The following is a 14,083-nucleotide window of genomic DNA, read 5'->3' on the forward strand; positions in this document are numbered from 1 at the left end:
AGGGTCGAAACGTCGTCGACACCATACAAAAGAGAGAGCCGGAATTAAATTAATTTTTATTTGTATTAAGCTCGTCCTTTTGAATTTTACCAATAACCAGTCTTCCCCTTTTCACAATGTCACACAGTATTCACTAATATAGGTTATGGTCTCTTCACTGGGGTTCACAATACCAGTGCGAATGTGCAAAGATATGCACATATGTCAATGACTTGTGTTTAATTGCAAAATAAAATTATCTACTTCGGCTGAAGTTAGGTATACCTTAAATTAATAAGTTAATGGGCTTTTTAAGGAATGTGAATACTCAAGTGTGTATAGCTACTTTGGTATAATTTGTACTGTGACTCAATGGAGGGTCATGATTAAATAAGGTAATTCTTGATTATGATTAAATCTGGGCAACTACCTAGTTGCAGATTGTGAATTGCTCAAGATAAACGAGTTCCTTGTGGACATTGTTTGGTGCTTTTGTACTTACCCAACTCACAAGGACGCATGGGTTGCTCTTGTTATTTAAAAGACAACCTACAGAGGGTAGGCCTGAACCCATGTTTCCTCTGCCACTAGTAGGCGCTGCAGTCCACAAGTGGCATTTAACTGTCCATGGGACGAGTGTATTTTTTGCACTATATACCTTTGGACTTATAGGAAAGATACATGCGTCAATCAGGTTTTAAGCCAATATGGACATGTTGTAAGGGCCACAGGACATATACTTGGCACTGGAAAGCCGAGTTCAAGATTACCAACTGGTGAGTCCCCAAATAAATGAAAAACTGGGGGTGACCACCCAAAAAAGGCTTTGCAATTGCCTTGGTTCTCCATGCGTCATACTCATAATGTCCTGAAGGGACAGTGAGATGGTTTGGGATCTGAAGGTACATGGCTGAGTGTAATGGTTTTCCAATGGGCTAGAGTGCTTCGCTTGCATGTTTCTCTGCAGAGTACTTTCTAATATTAGATTCAAATTAGTAACTGAATTATTACTTCCTCCTGTTTATGGCACCCTAAAGGGAGAAGGTGTTGCCTACCGCGGAAGGATCCTACTGGAACTGGAAACTAAACTGGTGGAGCATACTGAGCAGAAGGTGGAGGACATTCCCTCGGATGACGTTCTACGAGTTGAGGTAAAAGGAAATGTGTTTGGACAACTGGCTATCCAAAAAAATGCATGTTTAATTGGTTTCTTAGACATGACACTTAACCAATTTTCACCAGAATGTTGGTCATGTTCAGAAGTCCAACTATGGGAAAAGAAGTGTAAGTAAATGAGGAAACCTAGAAAATTAGCTCTTTAAAAGCTGAGCCGAAGAAAGAGATTTGAAAGTGGCTCCTGAAAAATTAAAGATACATGCGGGATTGCCATTTAAATATACCAAGACATCTTTTGCTTGTGGGACTGGCCCATCTCCATTCAGAATTACATCACTGTCAATGTTATATTTTCAATGCTGCAAACAGGTTCTTCCCTATGTATTATCTGTCCATTATCTACATTTAAGTTGGTCTGTGATATTTAAAGGTGCCCTTCAACTCGTCTTTAAATCCATTTAATTTATAGAAATATATTTATCATTGATGAAAAAAGTAAATATGAATTCGCTATCACGCTATGTTTCCCAAAATATAGTCATTCACATTAATTCATTGACTGCTCAGTACATTAGAAATTTATCAAGATGCAATGTTCCAGAAAGGATATAATCAGCAAATGTCATGCTATCACTGTTACATTTTGAATACCATTGTAACCTAGACTCTTTAAAAGTAAATGTGAATTTGTTTTGATATTGCTTACCAACAGAATGCAGCAAACATCTAAGCACTCTAAGTTTACAGGTAGGAAAATTGAGGCAAATGGTCATGATGTAATTTGCTCAGGATCACACAATGTGTTCAAAAGTCAGATCCATTATTAGAACCCAGATCACCTAGTGCCGGGGGTCACAGCAAAAAGACTAGCTGATATCTCTTCCACATCGCTTTACTGTATTTTACAGTCTATAGGAAAAGGCATTTCTTAAAGTATACTGAGCCTAAGTGGAGAGACAGGGGGAGAAGGATGTGCCCTTGAAGTAGTCCACAAATTTTAGTGCTTCTTTTCCTGTCTTTGTTTGTCCTTCTTTTCTCAACAATCGAAGACCACAATGCCTACGGCGTGATTGCTTGTGTTTCCTTAGCACTTCAATCATTTGACCTAACGCACCAAGCTTCTTCCATGTGTGTGATTAGCACATAATGTTGTGAACAGACACATGTATGATGTTGGATTAATCTCCTTAACATATATTTGATGGTCTAATGTAGTATTAAGTTATAATTTTCAATTAAGCAGTGAAGACTCTGGCAAACACTGGAAGTCATCAAGTGCATAGTCTTATCGCCTGATTTAGGGGTGGGGGATAACAGTGCTTTAAACAAAAGGATTTGTTGGAGATCCTGATGGAGGCTGTCTTAGGTGTCCCACTGCCATTGTTCGACAGAAGCAGGAGAATCTGCTTATTGAGCTGCTTCTGGTGGCACTGTTGACACCTATAAAATATGATGCCCAACCAACCACGCTATCCAGGCGACTTGTCCATCTCCATTTCCATGGCTGGAACTGTCTACCCCATTTCTGATGTGGTTTAGATAAACTTCCAGCACTACAGGGGCACTTGTAAAGTGGATAATGACAATGTGCTCCCACTTTGGGGGTCCATTTCAAGTACCCGCACATGGTGATGGCATTTCCACCAGGCCACACATGGTAAAAACGCAGTTTCGGTGGTGTTGATTTGTCGATAAGGCGGATCTTCTATTGCTAGTGTAATGGGAGTGGTACCTCTACCACAACAGCAATTTCAATGCCTCACATTTTAAGTTTAAATTAGCCCCTTTGTTGCATATACCACCTTTGCTATTTATCTGATATCATTGTGTACAGATGAGTTTTTTTAGTTATGCGTAGATTGTGTCTAACGCTTGTAGCCTTTTCCAATCAAGCACTGTGCTGTGAAGACGCCTCCAGCTCCGCCATTATCATAGCTCATTCGTTGTCCTCCAATGTTTTCAACAGAAGTATCTCAGACGACGAAAGTATTGCCTCTTCGCCGCATTCTACTCCGCCACGATGCTGCAAGATGTGGACGACGCCATCCAGTTTGAAGTCAGCATCGGGAACTATGGCAACAAGTTTGATACCACCTGCCTGCCCTTGGCATCTACCACTCAGTACAGCAGAGCGGTGTTTGATGGTAAGAGAGGGTGGAGCAATGTGAATAATAGTTATATCTAGGGTAGGACATTTTGATTGTGCTGACCATGGGAAGGCAGGGAGGATCCTTTGTCTGATATTGATTGTCACCTCGAGGTTTTATTTACTCTCTACGCTTGTAATTACTCGTGTGGCACTTGTGATCACTAAGATAACTTCAGCAGCTTTATTCCTCCTCTGAGTTATCATATGGGATTTCACCTTCAAGCCTTCAAACCGCTTGGTTACTCGAACACATCTCTACAGCAGTCACTTCCTGGGTTTGAACATGTGACCTGTAGGTGACACACAGGTCTCTGCAGCTGGTGGCTTAACCCACACAGAATAAATAACACACCTGCAGGGCACAGGCACATCTCTGCACGAGGAACAATAAGACATATTTATTTATTTCTTGATTCACATTTTAATAGAGCCCAGGCAATTATCAGAAGAACTATATTTGTTATGTTATTCTGTTTGCAAAGCACACTATCACCCGCAAGAGTATCCTGGTGCTGAGCAGGTGTGTGCGCCGAGCCCTGCCTATGGTAGGTTGGTTAATTGAAAGGCCAGGTCTTCAGCTTCTTGTAAAATTCAAGATGAGAGGAAGGAGCTCCGATGTGGAGTGGAAAGCTGTTTCATGCTTTAGGAGCGATGTAGGAGAACGCCCGTCCTCCTATTATTGTTCTGTGTATGCGTGGGATGTATGTGAGTTGGAGTCCTGCAGAGAAGAGGTGTCTGGGTGGGTTGAGGTAGGTGGGGCTTAAGTTGTGTAGTGCCTTAAATGTGTGTGTGACTTTGAAGTAAGTGATTTGTGTATTTGAAGCCTGTGTAGCTTCGTAAGTTGTGATGTGATGTGATGTCTGTGTGGGGCGTTGAGGATGAAGCTGGCTGCTGAGTTCTGAATGGTTTGTTATTGTTTAGTGAGTAGCTTGGTGATCCTAGCATGGAGGATGTTTGTTTAGTCCAACTTGCTGGTGACTAGGGCGCGCGTGACAGTTTTTGTAGTGTTGCTTGTGACCCATTTGAAGATCATTTTTCAAGCGAGCTTTGCTTCCTGTTTTGCAGGTTGTCAGTATTACTATCTGCCCTGGGGGAACGTGAAGCCTGTGGTTGTGCTGTCGTCGTACTGGGAGGATATCAGCCACAGGACTGATGCACAAAATATATTGCAGCACACGATAGACAAACTGGTGAGTTCTGCATACGTGCTCAAGTACTTGCACATGTTTCTTTTTTCATATGTTTCTTGTGGTGTACACACGTGGCATCTAACCGACTTAGGTTGCGTGTTGTCTGCTTTTCACATGAGGGCCCTTTGTTTTGTTAAAACTTTTATATTACATTGTTACATCATGTCAACTTGTGACATCACAGACACCTGCAAACTTAAAAGCCTGAATGTTATATAAAGCTCACTTATAAAGTTACATGAAACCTGCTTGTTGAACCACACACAATTGTTGTGTAAATGTGTTAGTTCATGTCTACACACCTGTAGACATGACAGAAGTTCTTTAAAGGAATATTGACTACAAAAAGGTAATCCTTGTGGCCACTGAACCTTCCATTTCTTCTGTCTCTCTACAAATCCAAGCCTGGACGCATACACATAATACACACAAACTCTCACACAGGTAGGCCTCTGTCAGGGAACCATAAAAGGTACAGACAAGCAGGCAGCGTGGATCATTGGAGGACGAAGTGGAACCTTTTGGGAACTCATCCCATCCATAAACCAAAGGAGTCTGGTGGTCTAATCGCTACAGAGAATTCAGAGAATTCAGAAATAACCCTACAGACATGCAAAAACCTTTAAGTGCAGTTCGACTTAGAAGGATTTCCATCAATTACCAGAAACTGGTCAGTGTCATCATCTGGATATCCATCCTTCCCACCACTAAAACCTCTCTATAGCAGAGGTACTATCTGTGGTACGGGTGCCAAACAGATCGCCAAATTTTAACTAGGAAGGAGGAGAAACAGCAAGGATCGCCGGCTCAGTTATAGTGAATATCATGAATGATGTCAAAATGTGCAGTGCAAAAATGTGAGGTTACTTTAAAAAAGGAGTTAGAGGAAAGAAAAGTATTTATTCAGAATATTCCTGCTAATCCTTATGATAAAAATTGGTGCAAAGACAGCTTTGAAAACATAGGCTGTACTACAATACGGTCGTCATGTTTCAGCCTTCCCGACTCATTAGTCGTTGGCTTTCTTCAGGACCTTAAACTATACCTGTATTGCTACTGCAACAATATATGTGTCAAAAAAATATATATAAAGTGCGTGAATACAACCTTCTCGGTGTACATCCTTTTGTGCAAGAGGTATAGTCGTATTAACTATTCAAAGTGAAAAAAAGAGAAGAAAAACATGCAATGTCTGTAGTGAGTATATCGCTCTCTTAATATAATTCTCGTTTATAAGAATTGGTCATACATGGCCAATTCATATCGGTAATTACCAACATTCATTTGACTCCAAGTGCTTATCTGTTTTGCACAAGGAGAAAGCCTCACCTCACCCGGTAGTTTGATGGAGGCCCCGCCCTAAAAATAGAGGGGAATCGTTTTTAATAAACCATAAATATAAGAGTTTACATGAAGTCCCTTCTGTATTTAACTCTTGTTATGGTTGTTGCCCAGCGGATCACATTTAGATCGAAAGAATAGGTTCTGTATTGACGCTCTTCAAAATATCTTTCTTAAAAACAGCATAAGCATGTTGTTATTTATGTAGCATCGCGTCATCTTCCCGTGCTGACATGATGTGAATGTCACGCAAAAGAAAAGACGGAGAGGGAAGCCCTCTTTCTCGCATTTGTGCTGAAATATTATTAGAGACAGAGCAGATCGGTAAAGGTTTGTTCTTTCCGTTTCTTTGTTTTTGTCTTTGTGGCGAGCAACGAATCGTTCGAGCACCAGCCATGAGATGGCGCTTAACAATAAGATGCAACTCCCCTTTCTGTGTTCCTACAGTATCTTCGGAGTTGCAGATGTAGATATTGCATGAATATTCTGCTCGACCTAATACGATGAAGGGCTTATGTTAGCATTAAAAGAATCTTTTCTTTTGCGTGACATTCACATCATGTCAGCACGGGAAGATGACGCGATGCTACAAGATATTTTGAAGAGTGTCAGTACAGAACCTATGCTTTCGATCTAAATGTGATCCGCTAGGCAACAAACATAACAAGAGTTAAATAGAGAAGGGACTTCATGTAAACTCTTATATTTATGGTTTATTAAAAACGATTCCACTCTATTTTTAGGGCGGGCCTCCATCAACCTGAGTAACTACCGGGTGAGGTGAGGCTTTCTCCTTGTGCAAAACAGGTAAGCACGTGGAGTCGAATGAATGTTGGTAATTACCGATATGAATTGGCCATGTATGACCAATTCTTATAAACGAGAATTATATTAAGAGAGCGATATACTCACTATAGACATTGCATGTTTTTTTTCGTTTTTTTTCACTTTAAATAGGTAATACGACTATACCTCTTGCACAAAAGGATGTACACCGAGAAGGTTGTATTCACGCACTTTATATATATTTTTTTGACACATATATTGATGCAGTAGCAATACAGATATGGTTTAAGGTCCTGAAGAAAGCCAACGACTAATGAGTCGGGAAGGTTGAAACATGTCGACCGTATTGTAGTACAACCTATGTTTTCAAAGCTGTCTTTGCACCAATTTTTATCATAAGGATTAGCAGGAATATTCTGAATAAATACTTTTCTTTCCTCTAACTCCTTTTTTAAAGTAACCTCACATTTTTGCACTGCACATTTTGACATCATTCATGATATTCACTATAACTGAGCCGGCGATCCTTGCTGTTTCTCTTCCTTCCTAGTTAAAATTTGGCGATCTGTTTGACACCCGTACCACAGATAGTACCTCTGCTATAGAGAGGTTTTAGTGGTGGGAAGGATGGATATCCAGATGATGACACTGACCAGTTTCTGGTAATTGATGGAAATCCTTCTAAGTCGAACTGCACTTAAAGGTTTTTGCATGTCTGTAGGGTTATTTCTGAATTCTCTGAATTCTCTGTAGCGATTAGAAAACCAGACTCCTTTGGTTTATGAGTTATTGGACAGGGGATAGAGTTTGGTGTTGGTCTTTAAACATTCCCTAGGACCCCCTCTACCTAGTATTGTTATTTGACCTTTTGGGAACTCCCTGACTAGCTATGCACTGTGGTGACGTGGCCCATTCTGCCTCCTTCCTCCTGTCCGCGCCTATGAAGGCTCTCCCCGACAGGACTTGTGCATGATTCTTCCTTGGTGCTGTGTCAATCATCCCACTGCAGTGCCAGTGAGGTCCAGTCCTCTTCAGGCATGTGTGAAGCTTGTAGATCTGCCCTATGAGGTTGGAATCCAGTCCTTCAGATGATCAGAGCATTAGCGTTTCCATCAGTTACTGTTATGTTATCTACCAGTTCTATTGATTTGTAGAGTACACTGTCCCCCTTCGGGGTGGGGGGTTCCTATCTTGACCAGTTCTTTTGATTTGTAGAGTACACTGCCCCCCTTGGGGGTGGGTGGTGTCTTATCTTGACCAGTTCTATTGATTTGTAGGGTACACTGCCTCCCATTGGGGGGTGTCCTATCTTGACCAGTTCTATTGATTTGTAGGGTACACTGCCTCCTATTGGGGGTGTCCTATCTTGACCAGTTCCATTGATTTGTAGAGTATACTGTCCCCCTTGAAGCGTGTCCTATCTTGACAAGTTCTATTGATTTGTAGGGTACACTGCCTCCCATTGGGGGGTGTTCTATCTTGACCAGTTCTATTGATTTGTAGGGTACACTGCCTCCCATTGGGGGTGTCCTATCTTGATCAGTTATATTGATTTGTAGAGTAGAAGAGTACTATTAGGACCAACAATGGAACCTTCTAAATGACAGCACCTGTTCTAATGTCACCCTTTAAAGTGTTCTCCCCAATAAAGTGTTATCACACATAGATTAAGGAAATGTGTGCATTCTGAATAGCACCCACTGTTACAATGCTAGTTCCCTAGGGAACTTAATCAAACAGATCAAACAAGAGCTAAGATGCACCACACATTTGTGAAAAGTAGTAAAATAATAACAATATATGTAGTTCAAATCCAATTCAAAAGACAGATAAGTGTTCCTTGATTTAGTCTTTTTATTCCAAGTTCATTGGGCAATGGACATTACAATGCGACACAGCCGACGCGTTTCGTCCTGAAACAGGACTTCTTCAGGGCAAATGTAAGAAAGATCACGTGTATACGTTATGATCGTTGTTGATACGATGAGGAAAAGATCTTCTATGTAGTTTCTTTTCTTCCATACAAGGTTGTCTTCTCTATACCTAGTATGTCCTTGACCATGGATTTTTCATCGATTTGAATAGCAGATTTTTTTATTTAGAATCATATATTTGAAAACAGTATTTATCAGGTCGCAATATGCTAGTCGCGACTATTGTTTTCTAGAGTACACTGCCGCCTGTGGGGGGTGTCCTGTCTTGAAGATGAGGGTGGGGAGGAAGAGAGATTGAATGAAAATTCAACAGATTTATTGGGGCTGAAGTGCTTTTTTAAAAAGAAGTAGAACTTCTGGAATGACTGCCGAATGCAGGGATTCATTGCAAAGAGAAGTGATAGTCGTTCTTAGCTGCGAAGCAGATGCTTTGAAAATGTAGGGCTGGCCGGGGTCTAGTGGTGGTCCTGACTTGATAGTAGGTGTAGTCTTCATGATTTTATTCTAATCAGGTGAACTAAAGTAAGGGACGGAGGCACCATTGCTGGCCACTGACTTGCAATTCAAGAAAGGTAAAGAGTCAAGTGAAGGTGGGAGTCACAATTTGCCTTGATTGTCCCAAAGTGTTACTAGGAAATAGTGTGAGAGGGTGGAGCAAAGTTCCTGTGAAGGGTGAAACTGTAGGCTGTGTGAAGCTCTCGATAATCGAAAAAGCACCTTACGAGGAAGTGGCGCTAGTCCTGATAAAATCTGTAATAAAAGCACAGTGCTTAAGTTTGATATGTGTTTGTTAATTCCTGATAGAGGCTTTATAAGCTTTGAAAGCAGTGAGGTTGTGGTGGAATAAGACGAGCTGTCTGGGGTCCTAAAATACATGAGAGAAGTTGTAGAATTGTTTTGGGGTAGAATGTTGTGAGGTAAACTAGATAAGTGAGACTCATGGCAATTAAAAGGACTAAAACATGATTCTGGAGAAATCATGGAACAGAAAGTAGACCTAACTTTAGTGTTCAGGATCATTAAATAAAATGATTGATATGAAATGAAGGCAGATGAGATGGCATAGGGTGGAGGTTCCTCCATCCAAAGGTACGCACAATCTAATTCCTTCTTGCGGTCTCCCGGTGCCTGTCATGGGCAGTACACTTTATAGGTTTGCTCATCACACACTCATGAGGACCAGGACAATAAGGTCACTCGCTGACATTGGAACCTCTTTGTTGGCCTGCTCAACACTCACCTGAGACAACCCCCATCTTGACTCTGGAGTAGGATAAATAGAAAATGGCTCTTTTGTCTAATACTCTTCATTGGGCTAATTCATCTTTCCAAATAGAGCAGTACCATTGGCATCCTGGTACCCGATACACTCTTTAGAGAGCTAGGAGCTACCAACGTCAGCATGCTTGCGGACCTTGAGCAATCTAGGCTCACCTTGGGTCACTGCTAGAGGCGTCTGGAAACCTATTTACCAAAACAGGGCATTTACAGAAAGTATATTTGCATGAAGAAACAAGCCTGTGTCCACAACTAAATATTGTCTATATGATGTATTTAATCATACACTGCATGTTTGCAGCTGCCCCAGTCCACATTACAGATAAGGCACCCCGCCCTGGTCATCGCCGCGGCACACATTTGGATGGGTGCTCTGGGAGCAGGCTGGGTGTAGAGCAGCCATACGCCTATAACTGGGACACAAGGTTGGCATAGATTGCGCAAGACCCGCAATCATGCTACAGTTGTTAGCTCCTGGCTCTCTAAAGAGTGTATCTGGTAACAGGATGCCAAAGTTCCCACGCTAATTAGAAAGATGAATTTGCCCAATGTACTGTCCCCAGTGTAGCTGCAAACTCATGCCAGCCGTAGGCGCAACGCATTAATGAAAGACAGACCAGCTGTTTGAAGTCACTGCTCCACGTTTCACTGTGCAGGTGGCAACACTTTAAAGATGGGCAGAGATCTCCCTGCAGGCGGGGGCCTTGTGTGACTGTCGGGAGTGAGGGGGTCCATAGCACCCGCTTTTCCACCCTTCCATGAGACAAAGCCGGGTGCGCACCTACTGTGCGCCACCTCTTTGTGCACCTTCGGACTGTCTCTTTTCCTCTGCGCATGCATCTATAATATGGCGTGGGCTCAGAGGCAGAGGTTTCCTCTGTTACACAAGGACACGCCTTTATGCAACTTAAGGAACACCCCCTTGAGACTGTGCCGGCGCTACATGTGCTCTGGCACTATCTGTATTCCAGAAAAGGCCGCACAAGCTGGCACAGACACCCATTGCACACCGGGGGCTGTTGCGATACTGTGACGCATTGGTGTAGACTCTGGGCTATTTTGAATGACATGACCAAATATGATGGAGTTTTATCTCTCTTTGGACTTGGGAATGGGGCTGAGATACAAGTTAATGCCCCACATTTCATGCTAACGTTTGTCGCTGATTGAAGTACGTGAACACACTTGAAGTAAGACACCAGTACTTCTGTCTTGTGTTGAAATAATCCAATCACCCCTGCTTGAGACAAGCTGATCATGTCAATAGTGGTCCACGCAGTGGGCTAGTTCTTGTTGCAGAGTGGAGTCACAACTCTTAAGTGGTTCAGTTTGTGGCCATTAAACTTGCCAAACTGAGAAGAAAATGGGTCTCCAGGACTGGTGTTTCTAGTAGGGGTGGGCGCAACAGGCGTAATTCTCTCTTGCATAATTACTCGCAATTACCGCAAAATTACTCCTACTTATGCTCAATATATGAGAAGCGTAATCCAGAGTTTAGCACTATTTATTTAGTGCAAATTGCACCCATGCATCTTAACTTGGCCAGAGGATGCATTTTGAAAATAGCACTAAATGCTACAGGACACGAACAGCAGTCGACAGCAGCCGCTCACTCTCTATTCGTTTGTCGTTCCTGTGCTCCGGCGGTAGACTTTTTTGCCCCAAATTACTCCTAATTACTTAAGTTAGTATAATTGCATAATAGTGGTAATTTTGCGTCACAGGAGTAATGCATAATTACTGAAATTACTCTGATTACTCCGGCATAATTAAAATTTCGCCCAGGCCTAGTTTCAAGCCCTTCATGAACAACTTAGTGTCAAACTCCAGTAGCTTAAAAAAGAAAACCAGTTGGTGGAAAAGATAGTTTTTAATGTGTTGTCCAGAATTGTTTCAATGACTGTATTGAAGTCTTCCCTGAACAAAGTAGAATCTCACACAGTGCCTTAAACATCAGGAACACACATGAAGAGCATTCTACATGCTACGGCTGCTTCCTCAAAGAAATGGCAAAATATGACAGGCATCACCCCCAAGAGATGCTGCACTGTCTGCAGGGTGGTGAACTCCAGAGAGCCACCAAACCATGTGCCCAAGATCACAACATCGAAGTGACGCAGAGTGACTCAGAGGGGATCCGATGTATGCACTATGTAGGGTATCCAGAAGCGACTCAGCTTCTATCCAAAAGATGCAAAAAGGTTACACCAGATCTACTCCCGCTGTGCCTGAAACCGGTGCAATTTTCATTTGAAAACCCCTTTAAAGTCACCAAGCCGAGCTTTGATTTTCAAACTCAGGACGGTATTCAAGGTCACCCGGGCCAAGAACACTCATGAAGTAGTGTCAGTCACTCATGCAATCTGGAGTTTGAGAGTCGGGAGAAACTAAGTGTCAAGGAGTGGCAACAGTCCACCTGCCATAACAGCGCCTGGATACTCTCACAGGTGACAAGTAGCGCTCTACAAATCTACTGATTGATTGAGAACTGTTATTCTGCATAATAAAGGACTTGTTTTCCATTTTGTGATGGGTGAAAAAGTGTACTACTGTTTTTTTGGCTTTTTTGTTTAAAAATGGGTCAAAACATGTAATTTGCGATTTGTAAGTCTGGCAAATTTATGTTCTCTTTGACTGCTCCTTAATTTTTGTAGGTTATTATTCTTTTTAGTGAAATTCCTTAATGTATGAGTTTGAGTTTGAGTTTAAAACAGTTATAAAGCGCACGTACACCTGGCGGTTTCATGGCGGTTGAGGTACTGGATCCGGGAGGAGAGGGAGAATATGATAGTTAAAGTGGAAAGGCTTTTGAAAAAAGGAAGGTTTTGAGCGCCTTTTGGAAGTGTGAGTATTGAATGGAAGATCTAAGGTGAACGGGGAGAGAGTTCCAAAAGGCAGGGGCAAGTGTGGAAAATTTCGTGCCCCCCCACTTTTTGCGCCTAAAACGGGGAACTGTCAATAGATGTTGGGAGGATGAACGTAGTTCCCTGACGGGGGCGTAGGCTTTGATTTCAGAAGAGATGAAGGCAGGAGCTGCGCCAACTCGGGCCTGAAAGATGATACATCCCATCTTGAACTGGACTCGTTCTTGAATAGGGAGCCAGTGCAAGGACTTGAGAAGTGGCTTGACATGGTGGAATTTGGCCAGATTGTAGACCAGGCGGGCAGCCTGGTTTTGAACCAGCTGTAGTCGTCGTATACTGTAGGCGGGCATGCCACAATATAGAGTGTTGCCATAGTCTATACGGGAGATTACCATCGCCAGGACAATGAGTTTAAGGGCAGAGAAAGAGAAGAACCGGGAAACTTTACGGATAGTGCGGAGTGAAACAAAGGAGGAGGACACCACAGAGCTAACCTGGGAGTGCAGGGTGAGTTGGTCGTTCAGCTTGATCCCCAGAGTTCTCACAGAGAAAGAAGGAGAAGGGGGGAGCCTAGAGAGGGGGGCCAGAGAAGAGAGGTCCAGGGGCTGGAGCAACCACCTGTCAGAACCAGCTCGGTTTTATCTGGATTTAACTTCAGGTGGTTGTAGTTCATCCAGTCACGGATAAAGATCATAACAGGCTGGAACTTCACCATGGACTCTGGGGATGGGGACGAGGTAAAAATAAGCTGCAGGTCATCCGCGTAGTTGTAAACAGAGACCTCCATTTGCTGGAGGGCAAAGATCAGGGGGGCAATGTATAAGTTGAATAAGAGGGGGGAGAGGGAGGAGCCCTGGGGGACCCCGCATTGTACCTTCCAGATGTCCGCTGAGAAGTTGCCCAAGCGTACTGCCTGGGTGCGGTCCCTCAGGAAGGAGGACAGCCAGACCAGGGCTGAGCCTCCAATCCCCGCCGCTCTGACACGAGAGAGTAGGATGGAATAATCAACCGTGTCAAAAGCGGCGGAGAGGTCGAGGAGGACCAAGGCCTGGGGGTGGTTGGTGTCCATGCCCTCTCTGAGGTTGTCAAGGACCGATAGCACCACGGACTCCGTGGAATGTGCGGGGCGGAATCCTGCCTGGCGGGGGGCTAATATCCCGTTCTCCTCCACAAAGGTACTGAGCGTTCTGGTGATAAGGCGCTCCAGTACCTTTCCCAGAAAGGGCAATAATGAGATGGGGCGGTAGTTTACAAGAGCAGAAGGGTCAGCGCCCGTTTTTTTAAGAATAGGAACAATGATGGCCGTTTTTAAAGATTGAGTAACAATACCCTGGGACAGTGAACTGTTGAGAAAATTGAGAGGGGGCTGCGCACAGACAGAGAAGATGTGCTTGAGGATGTGGGCAGGGCAGGGGTCCAGAGGTGAACCTGATTTGACCATAGGGA

General features: G+C 43.1%; 1 protein-coding gene across 11 annotated transcripts in view; it reads left to right on the forward strand.

Annotated features, from left to right (window-relative positions):
- Nucleotides 1-14,083, forward strand: part of DYSF (dysferlin) — a 1,012,908-nt gene that overhangs the window by 469,888 nt on the left and 528,937 nt on the right. For all 11 annotated transcript variants that reach the window (XM_085642744.1, XM_085642751.1, XM_085642747.1 and 8 more), the window contains 3 exons: nt 1,017-1,130; nt 3,062-3,239; nt 4,310-4,434. In XM_085642744.1, the coding sequence (XP_085498870.1) occupies nt 1,017-1,130; nt 3,062-3,239; nt 4,310-4,434 (417 nt within the window). The remainder of the gene's footprint in view (nt 1-1,016; nt 1,131-3,061; nt 3,240-4,309; nt 4,435-14,083) is intronic.

The sequence above is a fragment of the Triturus cristatus genome, chromosome 2_2 (genome assembly GCF_964204655.1).
Source record: "Triturus cristatus chromosome 2_2, aTriCri1.1, whole genome shotgun sequence".
NCBI classification, from domain to species: domain Eukaryota; kingdom Metazoa; phylum Chordata; class Amphibia; order Caudata; family Salamandridae; genus Triturus; species Triturus cristatus.